The sequence below is a fragment of the Perissodus microlepis genome, chromosome 7, assembly GCF_051167445.1.
Source record: "Perissodus microlepis isolate ML-2025 ecotype Zambia chromosome 7, ASM5116744v1, whole genome shotgun sequence".
In the NCBI taxonomy this organism is placed as follows: Eukaryota; Metazoa; Chordata; class Actinopteri; order Cichliformes; family Cichlidae; genus Perissodus; species Perissodus microlepis.
Genome location: NC_140467.1, coordinates 56,342,745 through 56,363,039, shown reverse-complemented (window position 1 = coordinate 56,363,039; position 20,295 = coordinate 56,342,745). Strand labels below are relative to the sequence as shown.

Sequence of the window (20,295 nt, the reverse complement as noted above, 5' to 3'; positions counted from 1 at the left end):
TGACAGCTGGGATAGGCTCCAGCGCCCCCTGCGCCCCTGAAAAGGACAAGTGGAAGTGAATGGATCAGTGTATCCTATACTAAAGGAGGTTACAAACGAAGTACTTAAGGATTTTTTTTTAATATTATTAAAAGAACTTAACCAGCTGTCATTATGGCTACCATGCAGATAATTCCAAGTCACTTATCTCAGTTAGCAACCTTCCTAAGCATATTTGACTATTTTTCTGCACCTCTAGCCTTGCTGAGCACTCAGAGTGCTTTTACACTACTTTTATGACTTTGACAATATAGCTTAAACTGTGTTTAAATAAAAAGAGCATTAGTTGTTTCTCAATGAATAAAAAATAAGTAGATAAGAATTCAAGGCAATTAATTGTTTATTTTAAGTACCAACACTTAGTAAAGCAGCAAATTTAAAATGCATCCCTGATCATTTGTAGCTGATCCCATTGGAAAAAAATAAATAGCAAAGTCACACTAAACACAGAATATAAACAATGTATATAGTATGATAAATAGATTAAAACAGGATGATATTGTATTTTTTAAATAGAACCTTCTTTATTTATTGTATGTGCATGCTGGTGAGAAATAAATAACTTAGTCCATTCTAACATGCAAAAATGCATGTTCTTCAAGAATAGTATATGTAGATGGAATACCTTCAACAATGGGTATCAATCAGCTGGCTCACATAATACTTCACATAACAAAAATATAATATTTGCTTAACTTCTCCTTTAGAACAACTTACAGTATTATTCGGGTATCTTTACTGAGCGGCACATAGAGAAACACAAAGCTCTGTGCTTCTGAGACACTGTTTGAAGTACTTCAATAAATCTTTAAGTTGAACTAGTTCAGAACAGACAAACTGAAAAATGTTTACAATATTAGTACAGAGCATTATTATTCTTGTCCAATAAATATACACTGCTTAAAAAAATAATAAAGGAACGTGTTGAAAATATATTTTATCTCAATGGGGAAAAAATCATGTTGGGTATCCATAGTAATATGGACTATCAAGCTACAGAGGGCTGAAGTCAAAATCACTGTGAAATTTGAAGTTAACAAATGATGGCAGGCTAGTCCATTTTGTTGAAATTCCATTGCGATAACTCAGAATGATACTCATTAGTTTGTATGCCATGACAAAATCAGGGCATGCTTTTACAGTAAGTAATGAGATGATAAATCATGCCCAGTGGGATCTCCTCCCACCTCTGAAACAGCACATCACTGAGTTCATGGACAGTCTGAGGTGCAACCTGTCAGTGTTAGATGGATAGAAACATAATGTCCAAGAGGATGGATTTAAAAAGGTGAGTGTCGGGACCAGTCAATGATATCAATTCCTTCATCCTCCAGGAACTGCCTGCATACTCTTGCCACATGAGGCCGAGCATTGTCACACAACAGGAGGAACCCAGGACCCATTGTACTAACGTAGGGGCTGACAGTGGGTCTAAGGATTTCATCCTGATACCTAATAGTGGCATTGCTTAGCCAATAGAGGTGTGATAACATGAATATGCCTTCCTGGACCATCACTGACCCACCAGTAAACCAGTCATCTCAGCCAGTCATCTCATTTCAGCCAGCTAGGAAAATTACACATACACAGCTATGAACTAACACTTTCAATACTATTACATTTTGCTGTGAAACAGGGCTCAACTAGTTCTTATCCTAATTAACCGCCTGTCCACCAAAAAGAAAATAGCTTAAAAGGCAATCCCACTGCAACAAAACAACTTTTGTGAAACAAAGGAGTCCAGTATCTGCTTTAGGTGCGCCTTTCCTTGGATAGAGGTTAGTCTGGTGTATTTGGTTGGCCTTGGTCATATTTAGTTGCATGCTGTTTTGTGTCTTATGGCCAAGTAGACTCTGTGCCTTTTGTCTGCACTATTGTGGGCTCACCGTCCACAGCCTGGTAGGAGGTATGGTGGGCTGAGAAGGACTGAAACTGATGATGTGTCTTAAGAAGTATGAGCTTTGCATGGAGTAAAGACAGTCAATGGTGTTCCCCACCCTTTCATGTAAAGAGGCTTCATCTGGAGTGGCCATGAAGCAATCATTTAGACTTGTCAGAGAGGTCTCACTGTCAATGTCATGGATGAAGTCAATACCTGTCAAAATTAGAGAAGAAGATATAAACAAGTTTAAAAAAGGACCATGTAGAGAGAGTTTAATAATCTTTTATTACAAATTATACATAACCTGAGCCGCTGCTAACAAAGTTCTGTTATTATCAATGTTCTATTTAAAATATAGGTTGGAAAAAGTGCAGGGAATTGTTTAACTTATTTAGAAAGACAGACAAAAGAAACCAGAAGTAAGAGATTAACTGAACATCTTATCAAACCTTTATCTTGTAAATGTCCATTTTATTTCTTTAAGTTACCAGTTGGTTATATTCACCTCCTACCTCCTTAGTTACTACTACTACCTCAGTTAACACCAAAAATTTTTTGCTGTTCTTTGACTACTTGTTTAGACTTGTATTTATCTTCAGAAATTAGTATATCACTGTGCCAGCTCAGGTTGAGCAGTCTGGAGAGAAAGAGAGGCACAGCTGAGATGGTTTGGGTTTGTGAAAAGGATAGTGGATATATTGCGCAAAGTATGCTGAATATAGAAGTGCCAGACATATTGAAAAGACATGTAAATATTGTATATCGTATAGAGGTAAATACACAAATAAAATTGTCAGTTTAGATCTGACATTTTATCCTGATATTATACAACACAATGACAGTATTGTCTGTTTGTTTGAAGTAGCTGTTTCATTCATTTTCCTTTTCTATTTTATTGACCTATTCTCCTGCAGGACTTAAGCAGCACACCAATGTTAAAATGTTCTTGTACAACAACGTGTCTTACATAGAAACAAATAAATCATCATTATCATTGGCTGTTTGATCTTAAAGATGTCTCACCTAACATTTCATTTGCTAATCTCACCTTCAAACAACCGGCTGCTTGCTGCTGGGTTGCTTAGTTCGTTTGGTTAACAGCAGCGGCTTCGACTCTAATAAACCCTGTTGCCATGCCAATATTGACATGCTGGAAGTCCCTGAACAGACAGAAGCAGTGCTTGCCAAACCAGTGAGACACTTATCTAAACTGTCTGCTCATATCCACTGTGAGACCACAGTGGCAATAAGCCCACTAGCCATGTGGAACTATATTGCAGAGAGAATCTCAGCTCCCGCTTTATAGCTCTGTTGTTGAAAAACCCATATTTACCAGCAGAGATGAAATTCTGGTTTCACAATATGGGGCGTGCTAAAAACTACAAAACTGGGAGTGTTTGCTGAGTGACTTTACTCTTTTTATTCTTCCAATAAAAAATTTAATATTTCAAGCTGTCTCTCCAAATTATTGATAAATCACCTAGCTTTCTGCGATCGCTGTACTTATTCGCAGAAGGACGTCAGTGGTGGTGCGTTTCATTTTGCTACATTAGAGAAAAGTAGCAAAAAAAAGGAACTGGAAATGCAAACAAAGATAAATCCTTACCTTGGCCTAGCCTTTGGCTGTTGTGTTGCTCCTGCTGTTGCTGTTGTCTGCGGGCTAACTTCTTCATCTGCAAATAAATAAATAGTAAACAGTTTGATACATGACTGACAGGCAAACAAGCAGACACACACACACACAAGCAAAAACACACATGCAATACTGTGCAAAGTCTTGTGCTGTTTCTTTATATTGTGGTTCTAAGGACCAGTAATTTTTCTAAGCAATGTTCTTAAGGTCTTTCAAAGATATTTTTTGGACATAGTTAGCACTTTAGGTACTTTGTTACTTGCAGCTCATAACTGCAACAAATAATTAGTTCTCACTTATCACCAGTGTTTTCAGGAAAAGGTTTGTATTGTGCATGCCAAATGGATTGAGCAGTTGAGTGAGGGGCAGCATTACAGCATACAGTAAAGAGGACTGTGTCATGTGAAGCGGAGCCACATAGGAACTTGATAAGACCAGTAAAGCAGACAGCCATAGAGACAAAACACAGAGGTGACTCTTGGTCTTCCTTTCCTGGGGCGGTCTTCATGTGAGCAAATTTCTGTTTTGAAGCTTTATTTTCATGTATGCACATGTTTCAATAAATCAATGCTCCTATTTATCATTTTCTAGCAAAATGTAAAGAAATCAGAGGTAGTTTAAGACTTTTACACAATATTGTACCAATGCATCATTCTAGTTTCTAAAAATGGAATCTGTTCTTCAGTAACAGACATAATGCGAGAGGCAAGGTACACCCAGAACAGGTCTCTTGTACGCTGGCTTGGCCTCTCTGATACCTCTTTTCAGATCAGATCTGACTGCACTGTACTGCATTCTGTCACCAATCTGAAAGCAGCATCACGTTGTTTCAGCATGACTTGGACCTCTTTAGTCATCCAAGGTATCTGGTTGGAATACCCCGCAGACGTTTGTCTACAGTGACGCTGTCGACACAGAAGTTGATCTATGAGAGCACCAATGTTGTGTGCTCTGTTGGTGTTCAAACACACTCCAGTCTGTGTTTTCAAAAGCATGGACAACTGGTCTGAAGAACCCAGATGTGGTAAAGGCTTCGTTCTGTAGCCTTTTTGGATGTTCAAGATTCAAAGCGCTTATTGTCATGTGTGCAAAGAAAAAGCATTTCTCTGTACAATGAAATTCTTATCGGTTAATATGTACAAATAGATTAAATAGAAATAGGAATAAATAAGTGGAGACAGCAAAAAATTGAAGTGTTAAATAGATTTATGTGCAAAAGGTCTATGAGCTCATGAGATGACCTGATGTGCAAAAATTATTATTACTAGTTAAAATAGGTCAGCTGTTCAAGAGTCTGATAGCAGTGGGGAAGAAGGAGTTGTTGAGTCGGGATCTTCTAGATTTCACACTTCTAAACCTTTGTCCCGAGGGCAGAAGTGTGAACAGTCTGTGTTGGGGGGGTGTGGGGTCTTTGAGGATGGAGGCAGCTCTCCTCTGGACTCTGCGATGGTAGATGCTCTGCAGAGAGGGCAGCGGTGTCCTGGTGATCTTCTCTGCAGTTGCTATCACTCTCTGCCGGCGTTTGCGGTCCATAGCAGTAGTGCTGCCGTACCATGCAGTGATGCAGCTGGTCAGGGTGCTCTCCACAATGCAGCTGTAGAACCTGCCAAGGATCTTGGCCAACATACCAAATTTCCTCAGCCTCCTCAGGAAATACAGCCACTGCTGAGCCTTCTTGACCAGCTTTGTGGTGTTCAGTGTCCAGGTGAGGTCCTCAGTGATGTAGACGCCCAGGTATCTAAAGCTGCTCACCCTCTCCACTTCCACACACAAAGTGAGTGACAGTGACAGTATTGAAGGCGGAGCTGTAATCAACAAAAAGTACCGTGATGTATGAGCCTTTGTTGCTGTAGGCTTTATCCAGTGTATTTTTCCACCTTGTTGCACAATTAAATACTGTTCAAACCTGGGGAAATCTGGCCAGGATTTCTGCTGACTGCTTACAGCATGGTTGAGTTAGCATTAGCATCGGGTGGTACATACACGGCCGTTACCATGATGAGGTATGTAGATAGGTCTGCATTTAACAGTCAAATATTCCAAATCAGAACAGTGGCTGTCTACAGTCTTTTGTCTCTTTAGACCAGCTGTCATTGATCTAGATGCATAAACCCCCAATGTTGGTGAAGCAAATACTCGGGAGCGGTGGCTTAAATGTTTTTTTCTTTAACCATGCTACTGGGCCCACCCTGCAGCCTCGCTTTTGCCTCCTTTGTTTACACTTCCTTTTGGGCTTGCTGCAGGCCTGGAGTTCTTATTATGTCCTCCGGAATCCTGTGGAAGTGGTGATAGTCCAACATAATGTTCCTTGCACAGTGTAATCCCAAACTCAGAAGGTCCTGAGTAGATACTACTCTCCATACAGTAGTAAAAAAACACATACATCCACACATATACATGTAGAAAATCTAGAAAAGCAAGCACCGAATGTGGAGAGCAGTAAGCCACTGTGTCTATGTGTGCGTAGATGTCTTGTGGAAGGAGGGAACCTAACATGCATGTCTGTGGAAAGCCGGAGTACCTCGAGAGAACCCACAAGGGCACAAGGAGAAGATGCACACTAATTCATATGCTACAGAAGAAAGCTTTGAAAATTTTAAAAGCTTCTGGGTTATTAGGAACCAGATGACAGACTATTCATCATGCTACAATTTTTAAAACACTATGTTGTTTTTTTAATTTACAAAGAAGAAATTAGTAGACATGCAAGAGCAATGAATGGCTGTTAAATTAAACGGCATGATTATGATATATTTTAGACTTGAGCAAGTATTGCATCAGACCGATGATGGACAATAGTAAAATCCCTGTAGCTAGTGAGACTATGATGAGTTTATTCTCTCAAATGCCACCAAGCCAGACAAATTAGATTAGAAACTCTCAGTACACTGAAGCTTGACTGATGAAAAACTGATTACATAACTAAGGACTTTTGGGAATAAACAGTAAGGGCCCATTTTCAGAGAATGCAATGTGGGGGGCCATCAGCGACTAAGACTTCTGTGAAACACCTAAAGGCTCATTTTAACTATCTTTGCTTAGAAGAAGCAATTTAAAAATTGTAACTGTAGTCCAACAATGTGAATGCTTAGAAGTTACAACCATAAAATTATGAAACTAGGTTATAAATGTATAAATGCTTATAGCTTTGGGGATGTGCTCCTTACCTTTGCTCTCTGGTTCTGGAACCAGACTTGGACCACACGAACACTAAGTCCAGTCTCTGCAGCCAGGGTCTCTCTTACCTGTAAATCACAGCACAATTAAATTTTATTATTATTATTGTTGTTGTTGTCATTGTTATTATTTTATTATTATTATTAATAAAAATAATATTAATAAAATAATTAATACTATTAGTATTCTTACTTTTTTACTATAACAAATACATAAAAAAACCCAACATGCTTCCATTAAACAAACTCTTCTGGGCTGTAACTGTGTAATGCATTAACCAGTTTTCTGGCAGTGCAGGCATTTGCTAGTTTTTATTAGCTTTAAATTCTACTACCCTCAGTGTCACCCTCGATAGACGACAAATGTAGACACACCAGCTCAGAAGTATAAATACAACACACACATATATACAACAACATAATCTATTAAAATATAGGCTCTACAGGGTTTCAACCCTCAAGCGTCGATGCAGGATTGACAAAACCCTATTTAAAAAAAAAAGAAAAGAAAATGACAAAATGTTGCTTGGAAATAAGATAATTTTCATGACAACATAAGTAAGGTTTTGTGCTTAAACATATTAATTTTCTTTGCATATATGTGTTAATAAGTTTAATGAATTCTCAACTGTTAATTAATTCAACTCCTCATTTTAAATTTGGGTTGTTAAAGCTAGAGGAACTAATTTTTAAGTTTCAATGTTAAAATAATTTTAAATATTTGCTTGGCTGGTTGTCTTGGGGCCTTTTCCTTCATATTTAAACTACTACTTTTATTAAGAACATAATACAGTTTTTCTACTATGACTAAGAAATAGACTTGAGGTGACTGCTGTTAAGCATTGATGCTATATAAACGAAATGATACTGAATTCAAATGTAATGTAAGAAATAAAATGCAATGTAATTGTAGTACTTGATACGTGCTTTTTCACTCAAATATACCAGTATACAATTATAATATACTCTAGACCTCTACTCACCTTTCTGCAGGGTTTGGAAGAAACCTCAAAAGAGGCCTTAAAGGCTCTCTGCTGCGGGGTGGTCAGGATGGTGCGTGGGCGTTTGGGCCTTAGGCGTTCTTTGCTGTCACTGCTGCATTTCCTGACTGATAGGGTTTTTTCTGATTTCACATCCTCATCCTCATCCTCACTCTTATCTGTCACCAGACACAAATAATTCCATTAATCCCTTTGTTGCTGCAGATTTGACTTGAGTTCAGTTTTTTGCATTGCATGGGAATTTTCCATTTCTAGATAAAGTCATCAATTAGGTATGTTCCTTTTGATTCAGTTCTTTTCTTTAATAATCTGTTATAAAATATTACCTGAGTCTGTGATGTCTGGACTGAGTGTACTGAGCAGGGCCCTCTCTCTCTCATAGTCAGTCTTGCACAGCAGCTGACCTTCTTTCAGTACAAACTCATCTCCTTTACACAGCTGGCGCTGGCAGACACAGCAGCAGAAGCAGCTGAGATGGTAAACACTGTCCAGAGCTCGCATAACAAACTCTGTGGGCGCTATCTTTCCAAGACAGTTGCTGCACTCCACAGCAAACAACCTGAGCACAAGGGGAAGGAAGAACAGTGTTATTGATGCAGCATTTTTAGGGAAAATTGTGTTTGACATATTTTTCCTTGCAGTTGAATCATTCTAGCAGTTATGTTTCTCCTCCAACAGTGAGCGGAGGAGGAGCAATGAGATTGCTGCTGTTAATCCACCTATCAGTCACATAACACAAAAGCTACCAAGCTAAATCTAATAAAAGTTGTTTTGCCTTCTGACCATAATTCAACACATTTTGCTGCTCAAATTGAAATTCGGGTGAAAAATTATTTGTCACGCTGAAAAACCTGCTAATTTCACCGATTATTTTCATTTGAATGGGTTTACAAACTGGCGTACTCAAACAACAGTTTTCAACAGTATTTAAACACAAGAGGCTTCTCTTTAAAATGTCTTCTTTCTACAGTTTTCTCACCATCCCATTACCACTGAAGTGTAAAGTTATTTATCAATTTACAGGATCTCTGTGGCTTTTAAATCACAAAACACTAAGTTTGGTGGATAATTTTCCATAAATTGTTACTTTAATTAAGGTACCAAAGTAACACCTTGGTTAAAAAAAACTGAATCTAGTTTTGGTGTTACTTTTCTGTTACTTTTAGCCACAGCTAACTTTTGTCACAGGAAGCGTTGCTTACCTTTGATTCCACTGAATCACAACCATGTCTAAATTTCATGGGTGTGTTCATGTCCCGCTAACAATAACTGGAGCTTGCCAATCTTAGAGGCCAGTAGTTTTTTCTTTTTCTTTTGGTTGTTTCTCTTTGAGCCTCTGGTCTAATGGAAAACTGATTAGACCAGAGGAGACTAGTGTGCTATACAAGTTGCTGCTGAATCTGGTATCACTGCTCTGAGAGACTGTTTTTGTACAATGACAATAAAGGTCTAGTCTGTTCTAGTTACCATTGGTATCTTTGTTGTAACAGCACATGAGCTTCTGTGTAGATACGGTTTTGTAATTTATTAGTTAAAGAGTGGGAGAGGAGGAAAGAGGAAGCATTAGGCAGGTACACAAGAGTCTTTGGACAGCTGCACTGTTCCTTTCTAATGACACTATCCTTCTCTGTTCAATAGTTTTTTCTCCCATTCCCCATATCTCATTGATCTTCTCTTTCAACCTTTGTCTTACCATCTGTCAATTCAGAAAGTGAGAAGAACATTTGCCATAAAGACCCTTTAAACAGAGTATATAAAGTATAAGACATTACCAAGTAAAATTAACAAATAAAAATACACCACAATCTGGTTTAAATCACTGTTTACCTTACAAAATAAAACAGCTTGAGATGGCTGTTGTGAACTGGTGGCAGATGAATGTTAAGTTGCATTTTTGATTTTTAGTGATAGACTATGCTGCTACTAATTAACTTGAGATTCTGTCAAATATGACTATTGCCTCAACTGCCCTTTGTTAGAAATACCTTCTTTGATAGTTTCTTTTTACATTAATTGCAATGTATGCTGATAATAGAGTTGTGTAACAGAACCACGACAGACCCGATGACGAGTTGATGGTTTTCAGCATTTCTTTATTTAACACTTTTATTCTCCTGGTCACTGTACAACCACAGTCGGCTGCAGCTCCGCCGCTCACAGCCCGACACATATCAACAACAACAACATAATGCCAGACAGCACAGCTTTTTATGCCGGCAGAGGCGTGATTGCATCCATCTCCCCTGTAACAACACCGCAGACCATGCACTGCCGACGTTGATACGCTCCTCATTAAATGGATATAAGCATTAACCACATGGTGTGAAGGGATAACTAAGAGGGTTAGAAAGAGTTGAGTGAAGGTAAATTGCTACACGCTTACAGAACACACTATCAGACAGGAAGGGCTGCTTGCCCTTGGGTGTATGATAACAGGGTGCTCATTTTCATGCATGAAAATAAAACATCCCTGGTAACAACTGTAAGGTAGGGAGGGTTTTTTTTTCATATAAGACAAGATCCCTGACTGGAGGTTAATGACTGCTCTCATGTGGAAGGACCCCGAGGAGAACAAATCAAGTCTAAACCATGGCACCTCCCCATCAATAACCAATCAAAATTATTTCCGGTTGTCATGTGTCTAATACAGGGGTGGGCAATCTCAGTCCACGAGGGCAGGTGTCCCTGCAGGTTTTAGATCTCACCTTGCAGGGAGATCTCTCCCTGCAAGGTGACACCGGCCCTCGTGAACTGAGATTGCCCACCCCTGGTCTAATATATGCTTTGAATTATGAACTGTGCTTCACTTCTCCACGTGCAGACTGCCTGACATTGAGAAGTCCACAGCTGTGCACGCCAAATCTTTAACTGCCTGATAATTGCTAGATTGTCTCCTGAACTACTCTCAGCAAAAAAACGAACACAACACCTTGATTCACTGAGTTATCAATAGTGTGAGCAGTTACACAACTCACCAAGAATGTTTGCAATGCTGTTAACAGATAAATTTGCATAAGTAAAGGAAATTAAAATTCAATTGAATTCAATTTTATTTATATAGCGCCAAATCACAACAACAGTCGCCTCAAGGCGCTTTATATTATAAGGTAGAACCTACAATAATACATACAGAGAAAAAAACCCAACAACCATATGACCCCCTATGAGCAAGCACTTTGTGACAGTGGGGAAATAAAAAATCCCCTTTAACAGGAAGAAACTTCTGGCAGAACCAGGCTCAGTTAGGAGCGGCCATCTGCTGCAACTGGTTGGGGTGAGAGACCACAGCTTCTCTGCAACTTAAAAAAAAACAAACTTTTCAAGCTTGCATAGACTGCAACAGTTTAAATCCTTGTTTATACCTAAACGTGTAATTTTCACAACCTTTTGTTTTTCAGTTGTTGTGGGCTTTCATATATGCTATAAACAAAGTGTACTAAAGTAAAATAAAAGCCTGGAAAGAAATGTGTGGAAAATACAGTGTAAGAAGAGTTGGTTAGACTAGTCTACACCCCTAATAATTGTGAATGAAGGGGAAATATTATTTATTCTTTCCTCTGAAATACCCCAAAGATACTCATTACATTAAAAAAAAACAACTTACATTATATACTATTTCGTCTTGCCAAGTATCATCAGGAATCAGTAAGTATGTTTAGGCACTCGAAAAATAAGTCCCATGCTGTATTATACAGTGCAATGTGTCATCTTTGAAAGGCAGAGTGAAAACGTCTTTCTCTTTGCAAGCTTTTAGTTATATTTAGAGGCAGGCAAAAGGGTTCATTTTTTTTATTTCAAAACACTTTGAGTCTGTGTCATATATGGAATATAAAAATTATTTTTAAGATCCATATTGTGAGAATCACACATTTACTTTTGTTTAATATTATACAGAAATGACAAAAGGGTTTTTCCACTACTCCTACTCCCCTTTTTCACCGATAGCTCTACTGATAGCTGAGATCATTACCATGCTAAAAACATGTTGAAGTGAGTTTCTAGAGAATCTGTAGGCTTTACTATGAATTTTTGAGCTTTCGCTGAACAAACAGCAAATCCATTCTCTGAATACTGATTTTATTTTCCCTGCCTCCTTCATAGACATCTTTTGATTACTCTGGCTAATTAAAAGTCCATCAAGCTGCCACCCAAAGCCACCACCCACTCATCCACCCAACCTCCTCTTTTAGGTCACCCAGCTCCATGAAGAGGGAGAACAAACAAGACAATAGTGAAGGAACACACACAGTCTGTTTTTACTGCTTCATTCTTTTTCCTCTCCTCTTATCCTCTTTAATCCTGTACCTCTTTATGCTTATTAAGCTGCTGGAAGCATAGGGCACAGGTCCAATGGGTTAAAGCTCCACCAAAGAGTTGACTCTAGCACTGAAAGGCCAAAAAGAACTGAAGAGGACTTTGCGTGATTGCACTGTTGAAAATGGTAGTAATGGTAGTTTTCTATGTTTATAATTCCCTCTATCTATCTATCTATCTATCTATCTATCTATCTATCTATCTATCTATCTATCTATCTATCTATCTATCTATCTATCTATCTATCTATCTATCTATCTATCTATCTATCTATCTATCTATCTATCTATCTATCTATCTATCTATCTATCTATCTATCTATCTATCTATCTGGTTCGAATGTCCAGTCATCCTTTTTCTTTAAACCTGTCCAGCAGAATCATAGTCTGAATGCCTTCTTGCGCAAAACAACAGAAGCGCTGTAGACTTTCTATAGGCTCCTCCTATTAGTCTTTTTACTTGTTTTTATTTCATTTTATTATTCACATTATTATCTGATTCAATATTATGCCAGAGCTGACAGTGGGTTAGGGCCAGGTTGGTGAAAGATGGAAGGAAGAAGAATAGAAAAAGAAATGGAACAGAACCCTAAACTGACTCTGGTAGATGTCCTCACCCCAGACAGGGTGTAAAAAGCAGTGGTATAGGAAGACCCGCCTCATCCCTTCCGTTCTTGACAGTGTTCAAGGTCAACTGTTTTGTGCATGTGTTGTATGTGAGTGTATGAGGTGTAAATGAGTATGACTGTGTGAAAACTAGAGTGGTAATAAAATTGAGGGGACAGATGCAACATGAGAATATGATTGCTGGCCTCTCCCTGAAAACCCTCAATGTCTAAGGTGCAGGTAAAATAGCAACAAAGAGGCGACTGGAACTACATCATCAACCTCACCCACCAACCTCTGGATAACACAACTGCCCCCAAGCCCTAAAAAATAAAGTCATTATAGCTCATGTGTCATGTGCTGTCATTACTTTATTATTTATTATTTGTTTCATTAATATAAAAGTAACTAGAACTTAAAACAATCTCCAACCTGAAGTCACGTCCCTTCCCAGGAAAACTAAAGGAAGAGGAGAAAGGGAAGTAAAATCTGAAAGGAAACTGTAACGTCTACAACCGACTCCTGATATAACACACTATTTAGACACCCTCTCCAACGGAAGTAACACGATATCGTCCTCTCACATCCACACACGGTGTGCACACTGCTTTGAAAGGCCCAACAGCTTTGTTTGCTCTCCTCCTTTTCCCCTTTATACGCTGTGCCCACGACTATGAGGAGAAACACCTGCTGTCAGAGGGAGGACAAATCCAACAGAGAAAGGGGAGCGAGAGAAAACCACACACATACAGCACCATTGCTGTAACAGTTGTCAGAGGGATGCGTGGGGGGGCGTGGGGGGGGGAGGTAGACAACTGTACGTGGAAGGAGAGATTTCTTACACCCCACTGCAAGGTAAGGAAAAGCAAATCCGGAACCAACACCAGCTCAACAAGTTCCAACAAGCCCCATCTAAATGTCCGGTCATCTTGATGTTACACTGTCACACAAAGATTTTTCTGCTTTAACAGCGTGGCTTGTCATTAATAAAACAGCTGCAGCAGTAAGAAGACAAAGAGGTAATTTTAGGACACAAATCAGTACATATTTAAAACACACTTTACCTGAAACACTGCTTTTTGTGTTGTATGTGTGTCTTTTGTCTCTTTCTAATGTGACAGCTCTGACATACTGGGCTGTTAAATGGGCACAAGCTGTATTAAAAACTAACTCATCTCTCCTGTGAGGAGTTTCTTGCTAAGTTCTGCAGTGTTTTTGACAAGGGTTCAAACCTCAATGCCTCTGCTTTTTTCCCTGAGGCCATTTGTCTATTGATCTTTGGATTCTGGCAGAAGACATGGGATTGGAGTAAAAGGCCCCTCATGGAGCTTTCCTATGCACTTTAAATGATGAACTAAAATCATATCCTCGCTTGAATCCCCGCCCTATAAGTGTTTCCAAGTCACTGCTCTCAATGGAAAAAGACTACTCAACATAACTCACAAAACCCAGCTGGCAACTCCCACTGTCTCAGGCAACCACACTGAACAAATATGCCTCTATCTATTTGTTGCACCACTCGCTCCTCTCGTCCTCGGTCATTCATGGCTAAGAGAGAATAATCTCAACACTAAATAGAGAAAAAAAATATTTATTTCTGGTTGGAGCACTCACTGTCATCAATTCTGTTTGAAAAATACTATCCATCATTCTCCTCTTAGCCTCCCCCATCTCCACCTGATCTAAATGGTAAATGGTAAATGGCCTGTATTTATATAGCGCTTTACTAGTCCCTAAGGACCCCAAAGCGCTTTACACATCCAGTCATTCACCCATTCACACACACATTCACACACTGGTGATGGCAGCTACATTGTAGCCACAGCCACCCTGGGGCGCACTGACAGAGGCGAGGCTGCCGGACACTGGCGCCACTGGTCCCTCTGACCACCACCAGTAGGCAACGGGTGAAGTGTCTTGCCCGATCTAGCTTCAGTACCCCGTGTATCTTGTTTAGATGAAGTATTTTTTAAAAAAGCCCTGTCTCTCTTTCTCTTCCTCCTCACAGAATTTATTATCAACTATCAATTTGCTATCAACCTTTATCCTAGTGGACCTTTGCCCACTAGCAGTTTATATAGTTTATCCAAACTAGAAAAAGAAGACATGGAGACATACATAACAGACTCACTGACTAACATTCTTTCTGTCTTCCAGGCACTTGTCAATGACGCCCTTCGGGATATCATCAATCACCTTGTTTTTGCCTACTTGAATTACATCACACAATTCCTTACATGACATTGTGGCTGTGGCTCAGGTGGTAGAGCAGATCAGCTACTGACTGGAAGGTTGGTGGTTTGATCCTTGGCTTCCCCCAGTCTGTATGCCAAATATCCTTGGGAAAGATACTAACCCCAAGTTAGCTCCATCGGAGCATGAATGAATGTGTGTGAATGTTGCTTAGATTGCACTTGTGTATAGAAGAAAGTGCTTGGGTGAATGAGGCATGTTGTATACAGTGCTTGGAGTACTCCAGGAGAGAAGAAAAGCGCTATCAATCCATTTACCTTGTGTTCGTTTGTCTTATAGTCAAGCATCTCAGTCATCACTGATGCCGGGTTGTAGATCACCTGCTTGGTTTCGGTGATGATCGCAGTAGAGATTGTTTATAGTGCTGTAGTCACATCTTGTAAGACCTTCAGATGATATGGTGACCTTCAGAGTGGACAATGGTGCTTTAAGAGGAGCAGACAGGCCCAAAGAAAATCCCATATAGAGATAATGTGACAGTAAGTCAGCCCGCTATCAGTGTGCTGCTCCTGTCTGGAAGACGCCTCAATACAACAGGCAAGACCACCAAGCTGCAGGATTCCCCCTCCAGCAACACAACAAATAGTGGGAGTAACACACACATTTAATGAAAGCTCTTAAAACATGTGGTTATCCCAATTGGGCTTTCATCAAATCAACAAAGATGAATAGAAAAGAAGGTCAGACACCAACTAGCGAGAAACAGAAAGCCAAACAGAACAACATTGCCATGCCTTGCTTAGCAGATAAACTCAGGAGAATTTTCTTAAAGCATGACATCCCTGTGCACTTCCCACCCAGTGACAGCCTCAGACAAAAATTGGTTCATCCCAAGGACAAAACTCCCAAACACAAGCTAAACAACATAGTGTTGAAATGCAGCAAGTAGTGCTCAGACCTCTATATTGCAAAAACCAATGAGCCACACTGTAAATACATGGCACAGCATAAAATAGCCACCTCGACAGGACATGACTCAACTGTCCATCTGCATTTAAACAATAAAACTCAATTTTTCAAGGATGCCAATGTTCAGATTTTGGACAGAAAAGACAAATGGTTTGAAAGAGGAGTAAAGTAAGCCATTTATGTCCAGTGTGAATTCCCATTTTTGAACAGACAACAATTGTCTGTCACTACAATGCAATTTTGAAATCTTTCCCCAGCCACCCTAATGTCCACTCACATCTTGCATTAGGTGATCTCAAGGGCATATGATAGGGTGAGGCAAGGCAGTGGTTTCACCTGAAACCTCTGCTGATAATGACCCACACCCCTTTTCACACCTATCCTCATGTGATGAGGCACATGATCAATAGTGGGTCAACGATCCTCTCAAGGGACAGTCCCCACTTGGGTTTATTATAATGCTCTATTGAAACTCTTACAGTCAGTGCGATTACTGGCTCTTGTATGTTCAGCAAAAAAATCCTGAAAATAGTTTTGTGATACATGCCACCAACAGGTTTCCAACAACATTCAGCTCTTTTACCCATTTTGAGTGGCTTTAACAAAAATACATTATTTTCACTATGAAAATGAACAATGGTTGTGCAACTAATTATTAATTATTTATCAAATGTGTAGCCTATATGCTGTATTTAAAGTATTAAAAAATAAAACAAAGGAAAAAATGGTATCAATTAAAATGTGTTTCATAGCCTACATCTGTCACCTGATGCCTTATCCTCTTAATTTTGTTGAACCTTAGTAGCAATGTTAGTAGAAATGCATCAAAGGCTAGTTTTGAGTGGCCCCAGGTCTGGATTCCAAAAGAAAAAGTAACAGAGGAAAATAATACAGTTTATTTACAATTTTCTTTGTTTGGTATGCTTAACCTGTAGTGAGAAGTTGCAAACAACAACAAATACATTAATTCATTAATTGAAAAAAGAAAATTGTGGAAAGACATTTCAGAGAAACCACGCTTCATTTGGTGAGAACAGTCCATATGCAGATAAAAGAAACAGAGCAAATTCACAACTGGAGAGCAGTTCGATCTTTATGTCATCTTAGAAGAGACACTTAGACTGCCATTTGCTTTAGACAGGTGGTGCACAAAGACATTCACAGTAAGGTGTTCAAGTATAAAATACTGATTGATTGATTGATTGATTGATTGATTGATCATTTATTTTGAGCATGTCTGATATGAGGTTTCCAACTGATTTTATTGTCACGTATCAATGCTAAGAAATTAGTCTCCTTTACTATTTCATTTTTTTTTCATTCTCTACCTGTATTTGTCTCCCATCATTCACCTTGTAGTTACCAAATTACCAAAGTCATTAAATAGACTGGGGCCCAATACTGACCCTTGGGGGACCCCACAAGCAATTTTCATATATATATATATATATATATATATATATATATATATATATATATATATATATATATATATATATATATATATATATATATATATATATACACATAGGTCTAGTGCATTTGTTATTGCTTCAGTTGCTTCAGTTACTGCCAGTGAAGTTGAGCTCTTTACTCTGAATCCATGAATCCTTACTTCATACATACCATCAAAGATGGGCTATGACATCTGCAGCAAATTGTCCCACTAAGCTACTTTCAATATGATTAATTTACACAGATGACAGAGTAGTGGCTCCATAGGTTTACTAATACCTCAGGTTTACAGATTTACCTCACAATCAGAAGATCCCCAGTTTGATCCCTGTAAGAGACACAAATCCCTTTGTGGGCAGGGTAAGTGGCATTTCCAGACAATTAAAGAGTAGAGGCACATGTAGAGGCACCTGATTAAACTGTGTTATCTTCCTTTAAGGCAGCTCCATACAGATGTTTTAAGATGAAAGTTTCTAAATAATGAATCTTTTGATAACAAAGATTACAGACCCCTATGATAACACGCATCAATTTCTTCTTCTATTTTCTAGCTTCCAAATAACGTAATAACTAAACTTTAATTTCTAACTCCTTAAAAGAACGTTTACATCAATGCACCACAGTGGATACTTAGAACTGTATTAAAGAGATTTCTGGGATGCCAGTAGCTCCATTTAAAATAAAATTACTGGAAGCATTACAATTAATTATGGAATTGTTAAATTTTTAATATTTATTATTTTATGAATCAAGAATAAACGCCTTTCAAAAACAAATAAATAAGACATCTTTTAGGAGACAAGGTGCATATGGAAAAATGTAACCCGTAAAAAATAAACAGAAAGGCACTTCCTTCTTTTCACGCACTAACCAATGTGCTAGGACTAAACAACAACAAAAAAGCCAGATTATAAAACGTGCTCAAGGTTAAATTTGCATAAAAAGCGCCTTCAAATAAACAAAAACAACCCAGTTTATACTCTTTTCTTTTACTTTGAGCCACTGGCTGACTGGGCCCACAGAGGCCAAGTCCATGGATACAGAGAAGCGTTCTTACTGTTGGTAGTCGCTCTTGCAGTACGGCTTTGTGTCTCTGAAGTAGCAGGTGTCGGTGAGCGGTTGCTGGCACGCAGCGCACTGAAGGCACTTCTGGTGCCAGGACGCGCCATTGACCCTCATCAGGAAACGGTCTGAAATGATCTGCGCGCAGCCCTCACACACGGCCTGCTGTCGAAAGTCAGCGCCTGATTGACAACAGAACAGACATGAGCCGCATGAACTAGAAGGCTACAGCTGATGTAAAAGGGGAGAATGCTCCCAAAACTGCGACTGTGATTTGCACATAGCCCTGTAACTCGGGAATATGAATCATTTGTTAAATGTCCAAGTCATCCAAATAAAGCGCTACCCAGACGAACCTGCATGTCACAAAGCTCTTGCTGGAATATAGAGGTCATCATGTAAGCACACAAAAAATATATGTCCATTCTACTGGAAAAAATCTGCAAACCTGGTAACAAAAAAATTAATTCACTTTTTTTGCGAATACATAAAAAATGAATTTCTTCTCTTGTTTATTTATACGTTTTCCCTAGAATGGTTCATTTCAGTAAATCAAGAGAATCGCCTGAGTGAATAAAGAGGACAGAACCTGCTGGGGTTGTATATTCGTATTAAACGCTACTTATATTTTTATAACGACTAAAGAATTCTCTTAGAGGTTTATTGAGAAAACTAGTGGGAGAGTTTCAGCGTTGTACGCCATAAATTAACACAGGGATTATTCATATCTCTTTAAACCGAAACATGATTTTAAAAACAACAACATAAAACATAACTAAATAAAATAAACAACAAGACTACACAAAACTGCCCCAGAAGCATGAAATATAACAACGTAATTTGAAAGAGTTTTTATGTTAGAAATTATGCGTCGTAGCAGCACACATATAACACATGTTATAAAACATGTTTCATAAAATCAAGTGGGGAACATGTAGCCATAATAATATCATAAAAATATAAAACTGAAAACACAGTCTCGAACCTGGACAGACCCAGAAACAAAGGCGTTGCAAAATTAGCTTACACTCTTCCAAACCTGTCAGGAGATGGGAAAGCCGACCATCCCGTTGTGCAGGAGAAAAAGAAACTCACCGATCTTACCATCCAACGAACTGGTATCGCTCCGCAGTTGATCCTTCATTTTAAAGTCATTCAACATCTTTAAAAACGTAGTGGAATTAGCCTTGCTGTTCGAGTCGCGCTTCTCCATATAATAGCTACACTTGTTGCAATTTCCATAAGCCGTGAGATCCAGGCCTGTGGCTCGTTTTTCACATCTACAGTCTCTGCTGCTTGAGAGTAAAATATGGGCAAAATCAAGAGCACATAAATGGTCGCAAAGATGAAACCTTCAACAAGTTTCCAACTCTTGTAAGTCAAGAGGTCTGCACTGAAACTCTCAAGCACCCCTGAACCTGATATCTCAGCCGTGATCTCTCTATACAGGGCAACAGCAGAGATATGAAGCCTACCCATGCTCTCGGGCACAGCATTTTCTTGGCACTGCTGTGGATAGATCCGCCTGCACACAATGGAAGGAAAGAACAATCCTTTCCAAACTGTGTTGTTTATATGCGACAACTGTATCAGTCGGCAGACACCCCACATATGGTGGTGACCACAAAAAATGAATTAGTTTGTGTTAATTGTTTACAAACGAATTAAACTCAAAATACAAATAATAGACGGGGCATCGTGACACTCATTTACAATATGTGCAGTTTGACACAAGCATATATCTCTCTTTCTCTCGCTCTTGCTTACAATCAAGCAGTCAAAGTAAATACGAGTAACTACATACATGCAACAATAAATATAATAATATATTTATATTATAAATATAATATAAAAATAATATAAATAAAAATACTCCTAGCTGGTGTTATCAACTTGCAAAATAAAAACAGAAACAATATCAAAAATATTTTGCAATACTAAAATTGAATGAAAATGCTAACTTGAC

The 20,295-nt window shown here is 38.8% G+C and overlaps 1 protein-coding gene across 1 annotated transcript; it reads right to left on the bottom strand.

Annotated features, from left to right (window-relative positions):
* Positions 1-415: 415 nt before the first annotated feature.
* LOC146384244 (LIM/homeobox protein LMX-1.2-like) lies at positions 416-19,847 on the bottom strand. The gene is made up of 7 exons (XM_084936151.1): positions 19,425-19,847; positions 18,325-18,511; positions 8,058-8,290; positions 7,714-7,889; positions 6,722-6,799; positions 3,528-3,594; positions 416-2,134 (listed from the first exon to the last, which is right to left on the bottom strand). The coding sequence occupies exons 1-7, from the start codon at positions 19,540-19,542 to the stop codon at positions 1,911-1,913; spliced, it is 1,083 nt and encodes a 360-aa protein (XP_084792277.1). The 5' UTR covers positions 19,543-19,847; the 3' UTR covers positions 416-1,910.
* Between the last annotated feature and the right edge of the window lie 448 nt (positions 19,848-20,295).